Below are 25,614 nucleotides of genomic sequence, written 5' to 3'. Positions count from 1 at the left end.
TCTTAAGACAAAATCAGTCCCAGTGTCAAACTAACGCTGCATTTTTACAGGAAAGGGAAAAAAAAAATTCCTTTGTGCTAAAAATAGGCATCTCCATCGGAGACACTGGAACAATAAACAATCAAGAGGCAGCAGAATTGAAAGTGAGCTTTTAAAAGATTACCTTGGCAACAGTTTTGCCATCACAAATATTGGAGGCATCTTTCACTCCATTAACCGAATCTCTCCTCTGCGGGCATTGTTTCTTTTTACGTGGTCGGCCTTTCAGGTTCGGGGCTAGAAAGAAATGCGAAGCAATTAATACAGAAAGTCTAACAAAAAAGTGATTTAACCTATTAAACATAATGGATACTTTATGCTCAACCTAGTCAACAAATAGTTCATTAGGCTTAGGAATGAGCCTTCAATTCAACAGACATTCTTTTAACCATATGAATAGTCCTCAAATAGCTCTAATATTCTGTAGGCTTAAGGTACAAAATATCACTCGGAAATAATGTCCAGGATTAGAAAGAAAAAGTTGGACTTTTAAAAAAAAAACAAAAAAAAAAACAGCGCCCCTCCTGTTGTACTTCATATTGCAGCTGAATGACTCACTAAGGCTGAGCTGAAATGAAAGACATAATCCCTGGACAGAAATAGTGATATGATCATTTTGGGACAAAGGCTGACCCTTTCGTCTAATACTAGACAATAGAGATGAGCGAGCATACTCACTAAGGGCAATTACTCGATCGAGCATTGCCCTTAGTGAGTACCTGCCCGCTCGGAAGAAAAGATTCGGGTGCCAGTGCGGGTGAGAGGTGAGTTGCGTCAGTGAGCAAGGGGGAGCGGGGGGGGGGGGGGAGAGAGAGAGAGAGAGAGAGAGAGATATCTCCCCTCTGTTCCTCCCCGCTCTCCCCCGCCGCTCCCTGCCCGCCGCCGGCACCCGAACCTTTTCTCTCGAGCGGGCAGGTACTCACTAAGGGCAATGCTCGATCGAGTAATTGCCCTTAGCGAGTATGCTCGCTCATCTCTACTAGACAACCTTCTAAGGCCAGGTTCTCTAATGTCAAGTCACCAGGTTTTTATTGCTTTCCAACGAGGTAGTGAATCTCAAAGGGAAACCAACGCAAGAACAAATCTCATAGTTTTCCATTAGATAATTCATGACTTTCAACACATCAGTTGAGATGCCAAATGTCTCCCTGTGCCAGACAGAAAAATGTTGCATGCAGAGTTTACCTGTCCAGTTGGTGCACAAGGTGCATAAAAAGGTCCTCAGTTGTGTCCGGCTTAGCCATAAAACAACTGGCCAGACACAACTGATATATATGCAACCAATCTTTTACAATAAACCTCTTATATAAAAGTTTCACAGGGGGCGGTCCACTTAAGATAACGTGTTGCTGTACAGCCTACTAGAGCATATTCCGCAAATAGAGAGGAAGTTCTTCAGGAACATTAATGGAGACCGCCCTCCGATTAGCTACATAAAAAAAATAAATCTCATTATTTGTCTAGCACCAACTTATTCCGCAGCACTTTCAGGTAATTTATTTATCTATTATGCCCCACCAAGCTGGATACTCATTTTACGGACCTCGGAAGGATGGAAGGCCGAGTCAACCTTGAGTCGGCTACCTAAACCATGCAGAGATTGAACTTGCAACCTTCAGGTCGTGAGCAAGAGCTTAGGACTGCATTTCTCCTGCCTTAACACTCGAGGCTCTAAGTTTTCACAAACTACAGCTTTCAGATCTGGAGAACTCCAGAAATTTAGTGAGCACAAGGAACATGTATTATAGTTACGGTCATGAGACAGGGAAATCTAGCATTCTCAAAAGTAGCTCCCTTAACAGTAATAGCTGAGCTAAAAATCGTGAGCTTCCTGGAAACTCATAGTGGACAACCCCTACAAACTGATAGATACTACTGGAAACCTAGATTTGACTGAAGTCTTGATAAAACTGATAGGTTGTTTCACTTTTACAGAACGAGTTTTAGAGTTTTCAGACTTCACAGTCAAACATAAAATATGTACTCAATTAGTTATCTTCAAAGTTTGCCATGTGGTCGTCTGAAGTCTCAATGTGGCTAAAGTACATAGGTGACCCTTCATGCGAAGGTGTTGCTCCACTGAAAACAAGCTTTCAAATGGAAAATAGACTTAAAGGAGATGTCCCGCGCCGAAACGGGTTTTTTTTTTTTTTAAACCCCCCCCCCCGTTCGGCGCGAGACAACCCCGATGCAGGGGTTAAAAAAACCACCCGCACAGCGCTTACCTGAATCCCGGCGGTCCGGCGTCTTCATACTCACCTGCTGAAGATGGCCGCCGGGATCCTCTGTCTTCATGGACCGCAGGGCTTCTGTGCGGTCCATTGCCGATTCCAGCCTCCTGATTGGCTGGAATCGGCACGTGACGGGGCGGAGCTACACGGAGCTACACGGAGCCCCATAGAGAAGAGGAGAAGACCCGGACTGCGCAAGCGCGGCTAATTTGGCCATCGGAGGGCGAAAATTAGTCGGCACCATGGAGACGAGGACGCTAGCAACGGAGCAGGTAAGTATAAAACTTTTTATAACTTCTGTATGGCTCATAATTAATGCACAATGTACATTACAAAGTGCATTATTATGGCCATGCAGAAGTGTATAGACCCACTTGCTGCCTCGGGACAACCCCTTTAAGATGAAAGTTACTTTACTATTTGGAGGAAACAAAGGAACAGTCTGACACTATTTCTATTTTGTGCTTGTAATCTCTCCATCAGCGGAGTAATTCCCCTTTATTGTCTCATTCTGGGCTATTTTGGACTGATTACCATTTAGCTTACATCTGTTATTGTGCAATAAAAATGAACAATTAGAAACATATTCAGAAGAATTCCTGGGAAAACATTTCTAATTACAGAATCCCAGTGACCAGATCAGAACGTGGACTGTTGTCACTTCTTCTCACGAAACTGTAGTTAGCAGTCTGTCTCCGGATAAGTGAAACTCCACTTATACGATGCTGAATATATTTGCATTGAATTCAATAAATGTATCTCACATCCACATGTATTAACATATTCTTTCATAGTTTTCCCAAATTAGTGGCTTTGGAACTACATATGGCTCTTGGGCCACCTTCATGTACCTACCCAGCTATTGGCAACTCTGATTATTATTATTATGCCTTAGTGGCACCTGAGAGGTTTACCGTTACTAGGACTAAAAATGATATATCAATTGGTCATCTGATCTCTTTAAATACAATTTACCCTTGAAAATAATCTGTAACCTTTGACAGTGGCTTACGATCTGTAAATAACTATAGACCTTTGCTCTTTGATCCCTGTATTAAAATCCTAAAATAAGCTATAAAAGCCATCCACCGAAAAAAAGGACTGCCCTTAACTTGCTACCTCAGTTAGTTCTCTCATGACTATTTCTCAAATACAGAGGACGACTCAAGTCTCCCCATTAGGTTGTCACTAAGACATACAAGAGCTGTGGTTCTTGTCAACCTTTCATCCAAAATTAAGGCTTTGTACACCTTTGTACTTGTTTTTATGTGTTTTTGTAAATGAAGACTTTTTGTAATTGGTTTTCAGTAAAATAAAAATCCTGATTTCTGTTTGATTTCTATGCTTGCATTATTTTCCAAGACACTGCAGGCTGGAGGACTGAAAACTTAGCAAATTATGGCAGTCAGAGTAAAGTTGTTTCTCAGTTCTTCTCCTACCCTGCTCCCCTATTTGAGGTCAGATAGCAGAGCAGAGAAAAGTACTAATACAAAGTGCTGTATGACAGTGTGGGGCATAGTTAAGGAGTTTAGAGGGCCAGAGAGCAGAGGATGCTACTATTACAGAGGGCTGTAATTCACTGGGATCAGCAACTACTCAGAGAGAGGATGAAAGATAGCTGTGTAGTACTGAGTGGGTGTGGCTATGCTACACAGCCTCTGAAAGAGGGAAGGGGGAGCGGAGTTTATGTAGGTTTATGAGAGAGATCAGCTGATCAGTACTGGGAATATCCCCAAGCCAGAAACTTGAATGTAGGAGAGCCTGCAAACTGAATATGAGGCTTTCCAAATGCATGAGAAGGAAAACTCAATGCAAAAAAAGAACAAAAACTGATAAGTGCATCCTTTTTTTCCTGCATGTATATAGCATGTGTATATTGATTTTTCATGCACAAAGGTTTCCATAGCCTTTAAATTTATAGTACATGTACACGAAGCATAAACATTAAAATGATAAATTATGTAATTTGTATCAAATTAAACAATTTTATATAATATAGCATTGGTGCATGACTTAAAAGGCTCACAAAGGATTGTTGTGACCATTAGTAGTTGTTTAACAAGTGGTCTAGTGAGATGGTAGAAAGTCAATCTTTCTACAACAAAAAGCCTTGAGACTGGGCTAAATCCATGACTCTGGAAGTTTTAAGCTAAAAATTTTTGTAAATGATGATTTAAAGTGCCATACTATGCTACATATTTACACCATACAGGGCAGAAGAACAGTGCCTTCCAGTGTCTACATTCAATGCCAACATCAGCAAATGAAAACATAACAATGCCCAACTAATGGTGCTATATAGTGCCAAAACTATACTATAGATGGTCCCATGTGTTATGTCAGGAACAGAGGCGTAACTTGAAGCTCCTGGGCCCCAGTGCAAAACCTGTAACAGGGCCCCAACTATAATGCTTTATTCATAGTACTGGGCTCCTTATATGAAGAAGAAAGGCCTTATGGGCCCTTAAAGGGGTTGTCTCGCGAAATCAAGTGGGGTTATACACTTCTGTATGGCCATATTAATGCACTTTGTAATATACATCGTGCATTAAATATGAGCCATACAGAAGTTATTCACTTACCTGCTCCGTTGCTAGCGTCCCCGTCGCCATGGTTCCGTCTAATTTCGGTGTCTTCTTGCTTTTTTAGACGCGCTTGCGCTGTGCGGTCTTCTCCCTTCGGTTCCGCTCGGCAGCATCGGCGTTTTGGCTCCGCCCCCTTGTACGCATCATCGCGTAGCTCCGCCCCCATCACGTGCCGATTCCAGCCAATCAGGAGTCTGGAACCGGCACGCGTCATGGGGCGGAGCTACGTGATGACGCGTACAAGTGGGCGGAGCCAAAACGCCGATGCTGCCGAGCGGAGCCGAAGGGAGAAGACCGCACAGCGCAAGCGCATCTAAAAAAGCAAGAAGACACCGAAATTAGACGGAACCATGGCGACGGGGACGCTAGCAACGGAGCAGGTAAGTTAATAACGTCTGTATGGCTCATATTTAATGCACGATGTATATTACAAAGTGCATTAATATGGCCATACAGAAGTGTATAACCCCACTTGATTTCGCGAGACAACCCCTTTAAGGCTCCTGGGCCCGGGTGCAACCGCATCCCCTGCATCCCATATAGTTACGCCCCTGGTCAGGAATAACGCCCCAGTTGGTGATTGTGAAAAGCAGTGGACACCCGAAGGTAATCATCCCTTTTGAACATGCTATATAATCTGATCTCCAGATAATACCATTCTTCATATACAAGTGTGTGTATACTGGGGAATGTGGGTAGGTCAAACAACGTGCGGATTGTTCTTAATTACACAGCTATTAGATCATACATAGTTATATTTAAGCCTTGCGTGATATATATATATTAAAGCTACTTTAAGCAAACAATCTTGCAATTGACATGAACCAAAGTCCTGTCTCTCTGTAGGACTTTGTGTCAGGACTAAGTAGCCTATTATTCCATTAAAAGCATATTAAAAGGTAAAAAGTACCCAAACAAGGTATGTGTCATTGAATGGCAATTATTAACATATTCTGAGTAATGTTCTTTGTAGTACTTTGCAAATGAATGCAACTGACAAACTAACAAGAATTTATCAGAAGCAGCATTACAAATATGACTTTATAACAGAGGCTGACTCACAGCGGTGACATTTTCACGTATGACTAATCGCTTACTAGAAATACTGTACTTTCTCTTACAAGATGTTGATTTATTGGCTTATTAGTAAAGTTTGCTTTTTTGTAACCAGCTTTTCTTCTAGTAAATTGTATCGGAACTGAACGCATAAAGTCTCAAAATGGCCAACGGCTTTGATTGGACACTCTCATTGATCAAAGATTAGGTAAACTGATGAGCGCATACGAATAACAAAATGATAAAAAAGTACACTAAAAGAATGAATGAATAACCTACCCATGTGAACTGCCGGCTGACATAACCACTTAATGGATTTCTCAGATGTGGTCACTCATTTGCAGAGGTTGATTAATAACAGATACTGTAACTGAGTAATGACAAAACAAGATATTTGGCCAACATAAGTCAAAGCATTGTGCTGAGACAATTAGATTTCCAACCCCCTAGAGCTGCAGTGATTCACGTTCTAGACGACACACATGTGTTAACCATGCCAGGAAAATGTCATCATTTTCCTCCATATGACAATATCATTGATATACAGTATATAAGTCTGTATCGTTAGCATAGACAATACTAAACCAAAAGCAATAAACCTAACCAACATTAATCAGCTCCATTGTATCTATAGACATTTAGACTTCTCCCCATTAACAGTACCCACAAAAGACCTTCCTTAGGTTAGACCAGTGGTTCCCAACCGTTTTAGCACTAAGGAAGTCTACCAATTTACGTTGGGTTCAGGCACAGCAGAAAACTTCTGCTCTGATTTGGACGTGATTCTACGGTAAAACCGCGACTAATCTGCTGCAAAATTCAGCTACCAGAGCCAACAAGCACTTTGGCCTTCAGAGTATACAAGCAACTTGCCCGTCAGACCCAACAATTGACCCTTTCCAATCCACTGTCTGAGGTCTTCAGACATTCTGATCGAAGGCTGTACAGCTCCGATGTTTGAAGACGTCCGGCAGGGTATTCTTACTGTATATTACTGGCTGCTCTGTTGTCCGGGGCCTCTCTGGCATGTCCCATACCATAGTACTGGCTCTAGCCAGCAGATGGCGCCATTGTATAATGGCAGAAAGAGAAAGCCCCCTAGGAAACGCTGAATCCAAAATTGGATTTCAAAGGGTTAATTCCAACTCCACAACCCTAAATTAATCAAACTAAAACACCTTTATTAATTCAGATCCCCTAACCAGTAAATGTAAACACCTTTGGAGCTTTATGATGTCCCTTCCCCCCAATCATTAACCATTCCGACCCAGTAATCGCATCCAGAGTCGGACAGAACTACAGTGATCATGGTAGAAGGAAGCCAGTAGCACTAACAGTGAGACTCAATGATTGGTGGCAACACTCCCCCATTACCCGAGTACTAATGCAGTTGTTCTTAGGTCTGGTCTTGTTACGCAGCCTTATTCGCTCTGAATTTAAATCTCAGCCCTATTACAATCTTTTTTCGAAGTGGCTGCATTCCCAAAACGCATTAAGACTGGCTGTTTCTAAAAGTTAAGAAGAACCAGGTAATCCCTCATTTGATCATTTATTGACTAGACGTCTTCCCCCCCCCCCCCCCCCCGCCACCCAGCCCACATGCTTTACTTCCTCTCAAATTAAACTGCCACACCCTGTTTACATGGTTGGCGGAAAGTGGGTAGGCAGAAGTTGCTCCTTCCTGTTTTCTCCTCTCATCTTTGGACTATTTATGTAGGGTCTCTGATGGAAAAAACTACAGAAAAGAGGCAGTCACTTTGTTTCCACCTGTTTGCACAGATACAGTATCAATGAACTGTTCCGTACAGACTGTAATACACATATATATATACACACACACACACACCGGTACAAGTCCTTCTGGTACATTTCAAGACTCTTATATGACAACTATAACTGTAATCTCACCCAAACCTTTATAGACTCCCAATCCTTGTTATATTGGCAAGGTTGCATTGAGTTTCTTGACATTTATTGGCAAAAGCTCTACTATTGTCCTCCACAGCTTTATGCACTTAAACTACAAAACCACTTCATTTTCATCTACACTTCTGCTGACAATACCTGTAACCAACCCAGCACTCCAATTTTCATCATTAAGTTTCTCTTAATAATACATTCAACCACTACAGACAGATACAAGGATGTATCCAGCAGTGAGAAGTGCCCTATAATGTTCTGCATAATTAATCCATTAATGGCTCTTCCCTATCCAGAATATTCTTCGTTTTTATATCACACCAATTATTAATAAAGTACTTAATGCAATTAATCTCAATACCAGTACAATACATGAATACGTCATCATCTCCTTTGAAAAATAAAAGTGCTCCATAAGATGTGACATATGTATTCCGGTTATTGCTATAGCCGATACAGACTACTACTATAGCCTCCCATTGACCACAATCTGGCAATCTTTATAGACCATTTCTACAGTTTTCCACTGATCGCCATCCGACACCCGCAAGAAATCCAAACTTGCTGAAATTCTTGTGATTGAGTTGCAGTCACTTGCGAATCGCCACACAACTGTGTTCACTTATTTAGGTTGCAATGTAGCGTGGCAATACTGTGATTTTTGGCAGTAGGGCCTAAGTTGCTTTGTAGCCCTAGCCTGAGTGGCAAAACTTGCATTTAGTCACATGTAACCATCAACACAATAGCAGCAATTACTGTACAATACTGTACATTAGCCAAGTGGTAACACAGAACTGAAATAGCGATTGGTCCACTTTTGACTTATTTTCCCATCTGCCAACATGGCATTCACCGGAATGTGTGCAACCCTAGTCTAATGTCCCCAGCCTCCTCTGAAGACAACCAATTAACCAACACCATGTGTCTGCAGGGCATGTATGACTGACACAGCTCATTGTGACAAGCTTTACAATACAAACACATTAATTATATGCAAATTACTTCCACTGTGAATGAAACCCAGAGGGGTCATTGGTAAACATCACATAGTGCAGGCAGCAAGGCTTAATATGCTCATTTACCAATAAGGACGATCTACAGTATCTACCTATCCTATCTATCTTATCTATCCATATATCCATCTAATCTATACAATCCATCCTCCTATATCTATCCATCCATCCATCCATCCAATCTAACGGTCTAATCAATTTAACTGTCCCTTTAATTATTTGCATTGCTGCCTGACTTCCATAATACTGAAGGATTGCATTGTGTTCCTAATTAATTAACAAATGCTGACAGCAACTTCTGCAGCAAATATTATTTTCCTGAGCCACGGACCATTAATTATGTTTTAATTGTTATTTTTCTTGAATGTGGAAAGACACTGTGTCCCTTTTAAAAAGACGTGGCTGACTAATAAAGTACACAGGGGATATAGCAGAGCACTCGGCTAGTTGACATGCCCATCAATAATTGACATAATAATTGACGAGGGATGCGAGCCATCCTACGTAGAACGCCCAGCCTGCAGTCTATTCATTTTTATAAGCCCCAGCAAACGCTGACGTATCCCGAATTCTACCGTCACATTCTTTCGAAACCTTCACAACAGTACCATGTGCGCCGCTTCCTGCGCGTCCCAATTACTGTCCCGTAGTTTCTCTGTTCACACTATTAAATCATATTGCACAGTATATATGAATAGGACTGCAAAATAACCCAATGACAAATAGTCACTGGTCACTAAATGTATCACACACTGATTTAAAGGATTACACTATTCATTTGGCGCATCAATTCCAACAATCCCCCCCCCATCAACAATCCAACTGGGGGGGGGGGGGGGGAAGCAGAGAAGAGCTGTCACCGTAGAATCCACAGCAGATCCATCCTCTCTCCTAATTGTTTTTCACTTTAAATTTGTCACACAGAGAACTGGTAACGCTCTTGACATGTTACATTTACATTTTAATCAGTCTGCAAATACTGTGCAATTTGGCACTGACTTAAAACCCTGCATTTGCAAAGATGCTTTTATTCCCTATCCTGTGCAAGAATTAAGCACGTCAAGCCTTCAGAAGATTGCCATGTCCAAGCATCTTGCCTAAAAAGCACATTATGAAGAACACAGGCAGCCTGCTTAAAGTTTGCCCTCTGTATGCAGTACAGAAAAGTAACAATGTAGCAAGAGAACATCAAACATGCAAATTCAAGTTACAAACAAACAAAAAATAGATAAAGGTGGCGTTACCCATTCCAGTCGGCTAGCATCTGTTTCCCTTCTATCAGTTCTCATGAATGCTACACTGCATTTGACTGCCCATTAAATCCCTGGAAGTCTCGACTTGGTGGGGATGTGAGCTTAACACAAAATGAACACTTTGAGTATCTGCTGTGTGCTTACAACTCCCCCTCCCCCTTAGCTACAGTACATTACTCGTATAAACACAGATTACATTAGTGGCTAGGAGTGGAATGACTTTAGCTGGCTGCCAGTTGGGGCTGCACTACACCACCTTTTCAATGTAGGTTATGACATTTTGCCTTAATTGTTCTTTTTCTCTTTTTTTTTTTTCCCCAGCGGTTGCTGGCTGTGCCCTATTGCCGGCCTCTGCACTTGATATAGTTTTCATCACAGCTGACATCACAAAAAAAAGCGGAGCTAAAAACAAACCCAAGATGGGAACAAAACCAAAAGCGTTAACCGTTTGCAGGCGAGATGCCTCTGACAAACAAGTCGCCTCCTGTACAGAAAAAACCTGCACTTGGCACAAACACGGTAAAGAATAATAAAGAAGCGAAGGTTTCACAAGAGCATGTGCCTCTGAGCCTTACCAGCTTCCTCATAGGACAATAAATAACTGAAGCATTTTCTGGAACAGCAATTCAAAGCATGTGACATCTTGAGGAAGTAAGACATGACTGTGTAATTAATAGACCGTAAGGGCAGGGATCCTACGTAATGTATCAGCTAATCATTGCTTTTATTTGCTTGCTTATTGTAATTGTTACAATGTATTACACTGATATTGTGTAATGTAAACAGTTGATGGTACTACATAAATAAAAAGCATTACAGGATCAGAATAGCCCCCACTACAGACCTTGCAGGCTACAAGGAACTTCAAATCCTTCAAGTGCCATCAGTAGAAAATAGGCAAAGTTGACAGGCATTGTGACAGCCCGTATTGACCGCATAGATACGGTGGCCACACATATTAGAAATAGATTGGTCTTTGGTGGGACCAGTCAACCATATAACCGTGTATGGGGGAAGTCCCTGGCGCTCCTCCAACGGCAGATGTTGGAGGAGATAAGGATTCGCTGTTGGATTTCAACTGCCCGATCCTTTTGTTCTTGGGAGATAAGCTGCTGCCAAGTTGTCTGTCCACAATTTCCTGTTCTTGATTACCTGCTCGGCCAATAGTGTCTATTAGGGTTAGAACTTTTTTTTAGAACCTCATATTCTGGTCTCCTAATTTGATGTACGTTTGCCTAAAAACACAAAGAAACTAGCCAAACTTTGCAAATTATTATCAATATTTCTATTGCTTCTGAAGACTTTGGCATTGTTGGGACGGCCATTTTTTTCACATTTGATGCTAGTGTTGCGCCATATGGATTGTGATCTGTCCAATAGCCTTTCAGTGTTGATAGATGACAAATGGCCACTGTGTTATATAAGATCATCTGTGAGGTCCCGCCATTTATGTCTAATGTATAGAATAGTATGAATTAAATCATTTAGTTGCTGCAGAATAGCTGTCTGTGCAACTCTGAGTGTATTATTGGCATCGACTTGATATATACCGTAATTATGTGGTTTAGCAGTTTGTGGCTTTTGTAGTATTTTCGGTTACTAGTGGTTTTTGCAGTAATGTATATCTATAAGTCTGCAGAAGGTCATGTAATTATATAAAAGAAAGAAGCATTCTTTGCATAAAGTGTTAAAGGTCGCCACTTTGTAAATCTACAACAGGAAAATATGACAGTAAGAAAGTTTTTTTACTTCAATCAAAAAGAAGTCAAGATATTAGGATCCCCTTTACATTAACAACAGGTTACACTTACTATTATATAATACACTGTGTCAAAAGAATCAAGCAGCTAGAGGGAATGGTTGAATGAAACTTTCTATGTGTGATTATAATGTTGATATAAGAGATTACAGTATTGGAGGAAAAGGATAATTTATTGTGGAAAACTGACCTCTTGTAAGGAGGCTCTAGTACCCTGTTGTACCGACTGTAGCTTAGATACAAGATGTGATACGGGTGGGCATGGAGGCTCTAGTACCCTCTTGTACCCACTGTAGCTTGGATATAAGATGTGATACGGGCGGGCATGGAGGCTCTAGTACCCTGTTGTACCGCCTCTAGCTTGGATACAAGATGTGATATGGGCGGGCATGGAGGCTCTAGTATCCTGTTGTATCACTTCTAGCTTGGATACAAGATGTGATACGGGCAGGCATGGAGACCCTAGTACCCTGCTGTACCACCTCTAGCTTGGATACAAGATGTGATATGGATGAGCATGGAGGTTCTAGTACCCTGTTGTACTGCCTCTAGCTTGGATACGAGATGTGATACGGGTGGGTATAGAGGCATACAGGTTCCATATGGTATCCTGCGGCATATCCATCCACATTTGCTGTAACTGAGCCTCTAGATCGTGCAAACTCGTAGGCTGTTGAAGTTGGTGTCGCAGAAGGTCCCATAAATCTGGCTACCAGGCAGGCCATGGAAGTGCGACAATGTTGTGGAGATATTCCTGTGACCTCCTTGTGTGTGCGGCCAAGGATTATCCTGTTGGAAAATGCTTCTTGGAAGCCCTGCCATGAGAGGAACACATGTGGCTGCAGGATGTCCTGAACATATTGCTGAACTGTCATTGTCTATCGTACCACTACTAGGGGTGACCGACTGTCATATACCATGGCCCTCCAAGACCATCACACCAGCAGTGGGGGCAGTGTGCCGCTCCACAGCAAAGCCAGGATTGAGGCTTTCACCCCTAAGTCTCCAGACAGGCACACGGCCATTGTCAGTGCTCAAACAAAACCCGGATTCGTCGCTGAAGACAACCTGGATCCACTCCATAGCAGTCCAGTTTCATCGTTCACCACACCACTGCAAACAGAGGTGATGGTGGGTGAGTCTCAAAGACAGTAAATGTAATAGACGCCGTGAAACCAAATGTCCTTCAGCCAAGCTCTTGAAAATGGTTTTGACAGACACCAGAGCCTGTAATGATGGTGCCACCCGTCTCTGGATGGCAGACAACAAAACAGTTGGAGCTGCTTGTCGGAAATCAAATGATCCACTTTGCTGATGGTCTGTTGAGGCCGTCCTGAGACCTGTCACCTTGTTCCGTGGCCTAACGCATCCACTGGTCCTAAAACCTACAAAAAGTCTCGTCAGAACGCCCAAGGTGGTGGGCAATTTTTCAATATGACCATCTAGGTTCTCACATTTTCATAATGCGCTCCCAAACTCCGTTAACGGAGCAAAACCTCTTGGATCGCATTGTAGAGACGTCCAGTGGCCAACAAGCTCTACAAGAGCGGAAAAAGAGGTCCAACTACACACAAGTAGCCCCTGAGAATCTTTTAGAGGCAATGGGTGAAACCAATTTTAGGGCCTCTGGTGGCAAGATCGTTCATCTAATCACAGCACAACTCTAATCATCTACATATCTGCCTGAGATGTAAATGTATGCCGGGTTTTGCAGCAAAATGACAACTCCTTCTAGGTACTTGTTATTTTTTTTGACAAAAAGTGTATATCACATAATCTCTTGTCAATGAATCAGCAAATATCCCCATTCAGTAGTTGGATACATTCAGCATTGCATGTGACAAGGTCAGTTATGAAATCATAAACTGTAAAACAGCAATAAAAATGAGTCCATAAAAGGTCAATTTGGTTTGCGAAGGAGAGAAATGAAAATTAGTTTGGAAAGTCATGTTGATAATGCCATATTGCACCTAAATAATATTGCCATCATGTTTCAACATGCTCTAATGCTATCAGAATATAGTGGTCAAAGGGATCAACTTACAGAAAATTAGGCAACACAACTACAACCTCCAGCACATTATGCCGGCTTGCTGAGGTACATTATGCTAGAACATGTACTTTTCAATGGTCTTATATTACATCTCGGAAGACAAAAATTGCACAAGTCTACAGTATTAAAACAGGACAACTCAAAGCGAGCTTACAGATCTGTAAGGACCAATGAATACGTCGCTTAATAAGGCTTTTATACTCAGACTGGGTAAGCAGGAATGTGGTCCACTGACTCCTGATTGGTGCATCGTTGCATGATAATGCAATTGAAGAGAGCACTTGATTAGTCTGAAAAGCTGATTTCACAAGGCTGTTTTCAAATGGGAAATCAAACATGAATGTGGCTTATGGTGAACAAAATGCTACATTTAAAAACCTCGGAAAGAAAGTACCTGAATAAACATAGATAACACATTCAGAAAAATGAAGATGAAAATAATAGCAACTCCAATATTCCAATATCAACAAGTAGTTGTAATAGAATAACACCACAGCTGGCTGCATAACTTGGAAGCCGGAATAACTTCTGCAAAACTTTTATAGAATCCCCAATAATGGCAAGCTGCTGAACCCTCAATCATAGAAACGGTGTTCAGAGCCAGTGACAGAGAGTAAAGTTTAGAATATCCCCACTTTAGACCAAAACAGGACCTACATAGTTGTGTCACCTAATACCAATACATTACTGTGCCTTTTAAGTATAGGTCAAATAAGAATACCAACACACTGATAACATACATACAGAATCACCCATATTATTGTGCCAGCCATTAGTGTTCATTGTACAGTCCAACTCACATAGCAGTGTCCAAAGTATAGATAAAGTTGGCTTTACATGGAATGAGATAGTCATTCAGTCTAAATATGGCCCCCAATAGGGTGACAGTAGAGATGAGCGAGTATACTCTCTAAGGCACATTACTCGAGCGAGTAGTGCCTTAGCCGAGTATCTCCCCGCTCGTCTCTAAAGATTCGGGGACCGGCGCGGGTGACAGGTGAGTTGCGGCGGGGAGCAGAAGGGAGAGAGGGAGAGAGAGAGATCTCCCCTCCATTTCTCCCCGCTCTCCCCCACCGCTCCCCGAATCTTTAGAGACGAGCGGGGAGATACTCGGCTAAGGCACTACTCTCTCTCTCTCTCTCTCTCTCTCTCTCTCTCTCTCTCTCTCGAGGAATGTGCCTTAGCGAGTATACTCGCTCATCTCTAGTGACAAGCGATAATTCGCTCACTATTCATTTTGTTTCAGCTCACCTAGAAAATAGTCTCTGGTTGATCAAAAATCTTCTGTTGTAAAGTCACAGTCCTTTATATTTGGCCAACTTTCCTACGAGCGATTTGTTTGCAAACTACTAACAAACAATCCCCGCTCTGTGTAAAAGCAAATGATGGAACAGCAACTTTTCTGATGAATAGTTGCTCAGTGTAAAGGCACCCTTATGCTACAAGAATGCCTTTACAATATGTGTCAAATGAAGCAATACACACATGCCAACCACATTGCCCCAATTATACCCTTATCTCATTGTTCTACGCTTCTCTCCAGTAACTTATAATACATTGGAGTGGCCAGTCAGAAGTCACTGTAGCCATACCAGTTATATTATATGTATAGTCCCATTTTGTGGACTTATTGAAGTTCCTGGAAGTAAAGTTGCCTAGCAATAGAACAGCATTTCCATTTTTTCATTCAGAAGATTTAGGATACATGTATAAGTGATTACTAGATTTTGCTCAGCATTCAGCTCACAGTTTTAATTCTTTTTTTAGGCTGGTTTCCAACTTCCCATTCTCTTTTTGCTTTCAACGCATTCTAAGTATGAACATATTAAAGTTGGATAGATCGTACAGTTATGGTAAAGCTTACAGTAGTAAGTCTGTCATAGACTTATTTGATCTTTCACGTGGTGTTGGTTAGTTGCGGCCGGCTTATCCTTGTGGTCTGTTGTAGTCAGTACAAATGTTCTACCAATGGCCCATCTATCCCTTTGGTTTCTGAACTCATTGGAAAAACAAGTCAACAGGTGCAAAGTAGGCATCTTGGGTATAACTACAGGATGGGGGTCAGAGGTTACTGCTACACTCGAAAGCCCTAGAGCTTAGGAGGCCAAAAAGGTCTCTTTGTCCCATGTCAGGAGACCAGTTCTATATATCACAGGGTAGCTGGGGAGCTATGCAGCAAAAAAGAAACACTATTCACCTCGAGTTTCCCCGGTGATTTGGCCCTTCTGCTCCTACGAGCTCCTACTGCAAGTAATCATTGTCCGCCATGTGCTGTACTACTGGCATCATCACTCAGTGATAGGAGCGAGAGTGTCAGTAGTATGTCAGGAAGGGTTTAGTTTCTCCTTAGGAAGAGCACCTAGAAGGTGTGAGAAAACTTATAAGGCCATGCATGCTCCTCTGGGAAATGAGAATATGCAAAAGGGAGATGGAATAATGGCTCTAGAGCGCCATCTATATACCAGTTAGTCCTAATATACAGTACATTGAAAGATAATTCTCATTTCCACTGCAATATGCAACCGCAGGACGGCGTCATCTTTTCACCAGAAGTGGTGGAAGTTTGAAAAGTGATAGAAAGCCTTTTCTTAAAAAGTTATGTTTGGAGCTCCTGTTTGATCACAGGGGTCGTATTAATCTCATTCATACATGGAAAACTACGGTCCATAATGGAATTTTACTGTATGATGTAAGATCAAATGAAATGTTTTACAATCATATTGACGGTTCTCTTATACAGCGTTCTTTCCTGCATCGGCGTATGAATAATAAAAATAATAGAGTGCACTTCTAGAGTAATTGAAGAGAATATGTGTCACATAATTACAACTGTTTAACTTTCACTCACATCCTCCGCCCTGTAATTTCAAGGAGAACTCATGAATTCTATAAAACAATTAGTCGATTGCAAGATTACTTTAGCTTACAGCCGTCTTGTGCAATAGTCCATCCATGCTCACTGCTGATCTTGAAAAATAGCCTAGAGGAAAGCAGATTTTTTTTGCATTCACTTAACCCTTTCCAATCCAATTTGTATCCTGGTTTTCCTAGGGGGCTTACTCTTTTTCTGCTCTTATACAACGGCGCTATCTGCTGGCTAAAGCAAGTACTGCATGAGGTGACACATTGGATAGGCTCCGACAGCAGAGAGGCTGGCAATATACAGTAAGAGAACCCCGACGGACGTCTTCCAACATCGGAGCTGTACAGTCTTAAATCATAATGTCTTCAGAGGTCAGACAGTGGATTAGAAAGGGTTAAGGCCTTTTTACATGAATCGATTATCGCAGCTAAAGATCAAACGATAATCGTTCAATTTTGTTAGTCGTTCATGTTATGCAGACATAACAATCACCGTTGGCTCGTTCTCTTATCATTCGGTTTAAATACTGATCATTCAGGTGTTCTCGGTCACTCATAAGCGAATGTGAACGACTGAGCAGTTCCTGGTTTGAATGGGCCAACGATGTATCTGCCTACAAAAACAGGCTGCCAGAATGAACTCTGACATTAGTTGCTTGTTCAAACTAGAAATTGGCTCGTCTAACCACAATGGATGATGATGAAGTTATATGCCTTTAGATGTTCATTTTATGGACAATTCTGTAAGGTTCAGTATACTTAGACTAACCCATGGGCACTGGAGTGGATTTCAGAATTACAGAATTCATCAAAGACATTGGTTCTGCCATCACCAGCATGTTGCTAGCTGGTTCAAATACCGTATAAATCAAAGCCTTGATTTCCCTTCTAATTGAAATATGAAAGGGATTTTCCATGCCTTAATCACTTATAGCCTATCCTTAAAATAAGTCATCAGCATCAGAATGATGGGAGTTCGACACCCAGCACCTCCGCCCAACAATCAGCTGTTTAAAGTAGATGTGGTGCTAAGCCAAGTATTGCGGCCTCTTCTTTGACCCTGTGATGTATGTTCATTGGTCATGTGGCCTTCTGAAACTCACTCCCATTGAAGTAAATGGAACTGAGCTGCAATCCCAAACACAGCCACTACACAAGGTACAGCACTGCAGCAGCCACAGCTCTTGCCTAAAAGCTGCTGCTCCTTTAAAACAACTGATCAGTGGGGATGCCAGGCGTTGAACCCCCCACATTCTGATATTAATATTAAGCCCTAGTAGACCCCTTTAATTGTACATTACTCAATGCAGATATTACTGTATATACTGTACAGTAAATCTTTACATCATTGGTTATTTACCAGCAGCAAACCCCACACAGATACTTTAACACAAAATATTGCTATCCTGGGTGTGTTTAGTTGGTTAAATCTAATTTGCATGCCACATTAGCTAATTATTTCATAGTGAACAAGTCTATTGCAGCAATTGTGGGAATGGCATTCGCCTCCCGAACAAAAAGCTGAAATATGAGACCGTCAACATTAGACTAAGTGAGACATGTTTTGCAAGAGAGGTTTTACCGATCACCGTGAAAGATTTATCTGCCAGCGCAATCTGAGTCATTCTCCGTTCACAAGACCATTTCACCTGCTGTGTGTATTTGGGTTTAGTGCGCTCATTGACACGGAAGCTCGGAGTGCCGGCCAAATAGCAAGAACCATTGACTGTTAGATTTAACAATCCGAGATCAAAGTGTAGAGAATGTGAGAGCTGAGGGCTTGGTCAGATGTTATTACAGTTATTAATAAGTTAGAATTAACACTCGTTTTCATCAGGGAGAGATTAAATAGGTGTATCAAAATGTCTTTCATCAGGGCATATCAAAGTGTTCTATTACATTCCGGAGATAGCATAAAAGCATCACAAATAACAGGTTAAAGTCTTCTAATGGCCATAAATGCATGTATGACTCAACCCGCGGCACAGGTGCCATATAGGTCCAATGGTCTTGCAGCGGTGGACCCATTGGTTTGCATTTTCAGCCTATACCCCTTGAAGCTAAAGAACTATAATGATGGTCAGTATTGTCATAGGGCATAAGGACACATCAAAGCTGCATACAAGAACCTGCTTGGATACACTAACTGGTTGGCCGTTTCCCACCATATGGGGTTCGTGTGAAGGCGCCTTATTCTCAACGAACCCAAACCAGCAGGTATAGAAAGTACTCCAAAGACTATGGCCAGGGGGGGTAGCTAAGGGCTCATGGGCCCAGGTGCAAAAGTTTATCTAGAGGACCCCAACTTCTCTTAACCCCTTGGCTGTGAGAGAGCAGACAGCAATGAGGTCAGCAGGATGCCACCTGCTAAGGGGGATCGGATTTGGCAATTGCTGCCACTTTCCCTGAGGTAGCGGTTGGCAAGAGAAGGCAGCAGAGAAAATTACTGCCCTAACCCAACTGAATTAATGAGCATATGGGGGTCAATCGGTTAAAAAAGAAGTAGGATAAGGGGGAATTTATCAAGGGCTGTACAGTCGTTGTTCGGCATCAAAAAGCTGAAAAATTTTGCGCAAGTGAGTTTTTGGTCAATTAGTGACTTTTTGCTGTTTTGTACTTCTCACCTTAACTTTTAAAAGACACGAATAGAGGGTGGGGTTTGAGTATATTGAGGTTTTTCGTCAAGTTACGTTCATTTCTGAAAATTGTATTTTCTTTCTGGGGTTTTCCTTTAAGTTGCAATGCCTCTGATATGCCACACAACGGGGCGGGTTTATTAACCGGGGAGCGAAGAGTTGTTACCATATTCCTTGCATGTTATTTATTTCTGCCACAATGAGCAGCTTTTATCGACTCGCTTGACACTTTGGGTTTTTATTTTCAAAAATGGGTGTGGCTTTGATTCGACTCCGGGCTTCTGCAAACGACCGTGTTTGCGCAGGTATCTGAGCGCACTAAACACAGAGAATGGAACTCATTGATTTGCGCACACATAAAAAAGGTGGACCTGCTCTATTCTCCTGTGTCTGTGCAGTAAAAGTCCCATAGAAGTCTATGGGAGGTGTGAAAATACGCAAGGTGAAGAATGTGACGCTGCGCAAAATGCAAGGAAAAGAACACACCTGGAGCTCATTAGCCTTGAAATCCACAGAAATTGCGCATCTAGTCATTAAATCCACGGAAAGGGTGTGTAACACACGCGTGTGAACTGGCCTTGCATGTGTAAAAAGGGCAGTACTATCCGCCGGCGCAGACTATGTATATCTGCAAACCTTGTTCATGCGCAAAAAAGCTGCACTGTGGCGAGCGGATGTGTATTTACGTGCGCATTTGCACTGCATTTTTATGGAATGCGGTTTCATATTTTTTCACACAAGGTGTTTTTTACTATACTTTTTGTTTGCGCAAATCGGGCGCTATTCTGCACGCAAAGAAAAAAAAAAAAAGACACAACCGTGCTCTCTGCCATTGAAATGACCAATTACTGTAACAAGTTCAATAGGTCTTCTTTCCCTGCACAAAGGTGCCAAAAGATAGAGCGCGCTACGTATTTTTTGCGTGACCAAAACGTGCACAAAAAATACGCGCGAATGTGAACGAACCCATTGCAATCAATGAGTTCTATTCTCACGGTGTGCAAAAAAGGCGCGCAAACGGGTGTGAACCCGGCCTTATTTATTTTTTTTTTTAGACACAAGTGCGTTAAGTTAGTTTTCGTCCACAAATTAATAGCGCACAGTAAACTGTGGTCTAAGCAAAGACGGTCAAGCTTGATTAGTGTCTTGCCGCCGATTGGCGCATGTTCCGATGCACTAAAATTGCGCCAAATTAAAACCGCCTTGAAAAAGATTTAAAAGGGTAGAAGAAAAAAAAGGGCAATGGTAAATCGGTCCAAAAAAGTTTTAAAACTCTGTCAGAGCCAGAAAAGTGGCGCAGATGGGAGCGGCGGCACGTGATATAACGTACAGTGGGATTCTCAGATCCCTCCAGTGTGATCAGCGGGAGCCAGTAGCAGAACAGAACTCCAGCAACAAGATTAATCCGTCTTTTCCCAGTGTCCAAGTGATTACAGATATCACAATAAACACTGCAAATGAAAGTACAGGAAATTCTGTGAGCCGCCTGGAGGGGAAAAACAATTTGATCCTGTTATACAAGCGCTCCCTCCTTCATGTCTCAACACAAACTATTTTTCATACGATTTCCGTCTTTCGCAGTATGTACATTAGGAACAATCTGCCTTTCACACAATAATCTTGTAGAATAATCTGCATGACTCAAAAGAAAAACAGGTAGTTGTGGGGTGAAAAAAAGTCATTTATGCAGAAGATCCAAGTTTCTAATCTTTCACTTGTGTTCTAGTTTAATATCACACGCTATTAATACTGCAGCGCTATTAACTCACGAGCAACTGCCACTTGATTCTTATCAAAGACATGGAAAATAGAAAAAAAAACAAGCCATATTTGGGCAAATACAAAAAAAAAGCAGTTCTCTGCTAGATACTTTCTGTATTTTCTGCCTCGGATGAATTTGCTTTGGCCTCACAGGGGTTACATGTATTACAATTTCCAGGCAGTAAAAAAAAAAAAAAGCTTTAGATGGTTTAAAACCACTTGCAGCTTTTTTTAGTAGAAGTCTCCCAGGTGCCCTCTAGTGTTCAAGAGCTGCAGCTACAACTAGAGATATAGTACTGAAGAGCTTGAATAATAAAAGAAGTGTGCGTTTTTTATTTTCTTGCATTTCGTACTGCAGTGAATATTACACAGATGCATAAAATAAGTGACACGACTCTGTACAGAGGCATAAGTAGATAATACATCTAAGAGAACTCATACAGCGCAGTACTGAAACTATACAATACACATGGGAGGAAATTTACTAAAAAAAAAATATATTATTTGTATAGCGCCAACTTATTCTCCAGCGCTTTAAGGTTTTTTGTTTTTTTTATTTATTACCCCCCACCAAGCTGGGTACTCATTTTACCAACTTTGGAAGGATGCAACCATGACCCAGCTACCTGAACCAGGCGGGGATTGAACTTGCAACTTTCAGGTCATGAGCGAGCGCTTAGGACTGCATTTCTGCTGACTTAACACGAGGCTCAATTTTAAGACAAGCATTTCCAACGACGGTCTCAGTATAATTTCTCTTAGCACACTATGCCCCCCAAACATGCAGAGGCACACGACTCTTTATGTATTAGGCGCATCTCAGCATTTTTTTGCACAGATTCGAAAATGTGCGCCAAGTATAACCTGGCGAACATTTCTGGTATAATTTCACGCAAGTGTCTGGTGTAAATTATACCTAAATCTGTCAGTTTGAAGTGACCACACCCCTCCCAAAGCCCCACCCACTTTCCCCATGAAAGCCAGCAATTTGCTTGAAAATGGTATGTGCGTTTTTTTAGAGAAATTTTTGGATAGCATTTTTTGATTCACACTTTTCTTACATGCATTTTTTTATGTTTTTGTCCCCTATAGGAAAATCTATGCAAGAACATCAAACAAAAAATGCCAAATTTACAGCCTGCTGAAATGGAAAAAGAATGCCGCTGACACGAAAAAAAATGTGAAAAAAATAAGCCACCAATAAAATACACCATTTATAGTGCATTTCATATTTCCTTATTGACCCACAGCTAATATTTGGCCGCAGTATTTTTGCCACATGGTAAAATACCACTAAATGCAGGTCATTTTTCTAAAAGGTGCCCTTAGTGAAACAACCCTCCTGCTAGAATTTTCCCTTGCTTTTATGTATATTTGAAGACACCAACAGCATCACAGGGAGTGTAACAGGCAGGGGTGTAACTATAGAGGACGCAGGGGATGCGGTTGCACCCGGGCCCAGGAGCCTTAGGGGGCCCATAAGGCCTCTCTTCTCCATATTGGGAGCCCAGTACTATGAGTAAAGCATTATAGTTGGGGCCCTGGTACAGGTTTTGCATTGGGGCCCAGAAGCTTCAAGTTACGCCTCTGCCTGTAGGTCTTATTATGGACGCCTAAATAATTTGCGCACCGCCATTTTGTCGCACTCCTGCCACTAAAGAATTGCAATGTATCAGGGCATTGTTATTGAAGTACTTTGACATTCAGTTTACTTGTATTACAAATAAGGCTGCTCACAATTATCAAAATTGGATTTTACGTAGTACATTATCTCCAGTGACTGCAAACAAAACAAATGACTAATACTAAACATAGCTGGAAAAGAAATGTTCTATTCCCTATTGGGTTTTCACAATTACACTTCCAGTTCTGTGGAGTTACTCCGTGTACATTCTTCTGCAAGGAGAGCAAAACAGTTCATCTCTGCGAGTGTTTGCAGAGCGGCAGCAATCTTCAATGTGCTCCATTGCGTAACACCATGTATCATGAAACTAAATATCCAAGTTGCCAAATACCAGATACTAAAAATGTCTTTCTGAAGGCAACAGTGTTCCTTGTAACATATCTGAAATGCCAGATAGTAGGAGCAGGAGAGGACTATATGGTGTACATTAAAACTTCACGCAAAAATACTCCACTTGGGGGATCCCTTACATCTGCAAAAATTCACAAAATTCTAGAATACATTTAGCAGCTGCAATTTAAACAAAGGTTTGCCTGTTGTGAATCCTCCTCAACAGAATACATTAGGGAAAGGTTTTATAGGGATTCAATATTTAAAAGGGTTACCCAGTTGTAAACATCTGATATCTGCCTTCTCTACTAGATTGGCAGGGATCTGCCATCTGGGACCTCCGCTAATCAGCAGTTTGCTGGGCTGGAGAACTCATGCACCGAGTTGATTTCTGCACGAAACAGACAGCTCTGTTCTCTCTATAGTGGCCAGATTTGGTATTACAAGCAAAGTTCCCATTGAAGTGTATTGTAAATGTATATGTAATTACAAGCGTGGCCACTGCAGAAATCAGCTCAGGGCACAAGCCTGGCAAACAGCTGATCAGTGGAGGCCCCAACCAATCTACTATTGATGGCCATCAATAGTTTACAACTGCACAACCCCTTTAATACCTATAAGCTAAAATAAGCAGCTAACAAACAGGAGTGTTTTGCACTATACAGAGAGCAGACTAAGGCCTCCTTCCCACGAGCGTGACGGGCTCCGCCGCGTAATATTACGCAGTGAAGCCCGTCACGGCGCCCCCCAGAGCCCCTATACTTACCAGCGGACGATAGCGTGAAGACGCTTCCCCGCCCACCGCCGTCGCGTCGTGTGACACGCCCACCGCGTCACGTGACGCGGCCGGCAGTGTCACGTGACGCGCCGGCCGCGTCAAATGACGCTGTGGCGGTAGGCGGGGAAGCGTTTTTTCACGCTATCTCCCGCTGGTTACAGCGGGAGATAGCGTGAACGGACGGCTTCCATTGACTGCAATGGAAGCCGTCAGCGCGTACAGCCCGTCCTCACCCGCAGCAAATAGAGCATGCTGCGGGTGAGGACGGGAGAAATCGCGGTGCGTAATTCCGCGGTGGAATTACGCATCGTGAGCATTGTGCTATTAGGTTCAATAGAACCTAATAGCAGGGGGCCACGCAGCGGATTTTTGCCGCGAATTTACGCGGCGTAAATCCGTTCGTGGGAAGGAGGCCTAAGGGCGCCCACCCACTGGCGTTTTTGTTTCCCTGCAGAAAAAAAATGCTGCGAATTTCGCAGGGAAAAAAAAATGCCAGTGGGTGGGCGCCCTTAGGCTGCATTCCCACAAACGTATATCGGCTCAGTTTTCACGCCGTGCCGATATACGTTGTCCTCGTGTGCAGGGGGGGAGGATGGAAGAGCCAGGAGCAGGAACTGAGCTCCCGCCCCCTCTCTCCCTCCTCTCAGCCTCTCTGCACTATTTGCAATGGGTAGAGATGGGGCGGGGCTAAGTTCCGGGAATTAGTCACGATTGTAGACAAATCTAATTAATAACACACAAACAGCTATACCATTCATAACTTTTATTGAGCACAACGAGTAAGCATTGTAAAGAGAAAAAGGGAACCTTTGTGTTAATGACTTTTCCAATTGGCAAACATTTCACAAGTGCTTTGCCCATTAAATAAAGGCATACAAAGCCTGGTTAGTGCCATATCTGTTCTTCACAAGAAAGATTAGTTGGTGCAAACAATGCCTCCATGCAAACATTTCCAGAAAACCTCAGAAGACCAAATCAATAAACAATTTTTTTGGTTCAAGGAAATCTTCCTGAATGAAACTACCTTAGAAGCAGGTTTCATTGACTAGGGAGCACTATTTGGGCAGGGCACTTGTTGGATTACCCTCCATACCACTGAATTGCTGTGAGAGGTCTAGACACGGCCAACAGCAACATGGCTAAAAGGCTTATAAAAAAAAAGAAAAGAAATCGGAGTTATTTACCTAAACAAGAACATTATTTATATACCTAAAGCTCATAGTCTTAACAGCACCATTTATATTGCACACTATTATGCAGAGTATGCAAAATGTTTACTCAATATTTAGAGCCGCAGATAAAATTAGCAGGGAGTTTAATACCCAGAACACAATAAATCTTGCACTGTATGCCGTGACAATACCAAACAACAATATTAGGAAAGATGAAAGACCAACAACAATTTCTAGACAATCTAAAGTACTTGTGAAGAGAAGCTGACTCAGCGGTGGGCTGTGCTCGCCTACCCATCATCTTATTACTGTTTATTGTACTGTATCTGCTGGAGCCACAAAGACATGAGCTAATGGCCTTTCAATACCAAGTGGTAGTTTCCATAGTATGTGAATTGCATACATAACTGCCAGATGTTTCTGCAGCGAAGGCTGTGTTATATAGAGCATCTGTTCTATTGTTCTGTTTATTCTGGACGATC

General features: G+C 42.1%; 1 protein-coding gene across 2 annotated transcripts in view; it reads right to left on the bottom strand.

Annotated features, from left to right (window-relative positions):
* The window catches only part of ARID5B (AT-rich interaction domain 5B), a 294,257-nt gene that overhangs the window by 59,387 nt on the left and 209,256 nt on the right, over nt 1-25,614 (bottom strand). The window contains exons 1-2 of one of the 2 annotated variants that reach the window (XM_066600813.1): nt 10,089-10,209; nt 164-276 (exon numbers count right to left, since the gene is read on the bottom strand). In XM_066600813.1, coding sequence (XP_066456910.1) covers nt 164-276; nt 10,089-10,092 — 117 coding nt within the window. In that variant the 5' untranslated portion in view covers nt 10,093-10,209. Of the gene's footprint in view, nt 1-163; nt 277-10,088; nt 10,210-25,614 lie in introns of those variants that run through there. The other variant, XM_066600812.1, reaches the window with a different exon arrangement.

The sequence above is a fragment of the Eleutherodactylus coqui genome, chromosome 4 (assembly GCF_035609145.1).
Source record: "Eleutherodactylus coqui strain aEleCoq1 chromosome 4, aEleCoq1.hap1, whole genome shotgun sequence".
In the NCBI taxonomy this organism is placed as follows: Eukaryota; Metazoa; Chordata; class Amphibia; order Anura; family Eleutherodactylidae; genus Eleutherodactylus; species Eleutherodactylus coqui.
Note: the sequence above shows the minus strand (reverse complement) of the source record. Positions and strands in the feature narration are given on the sequence as shown.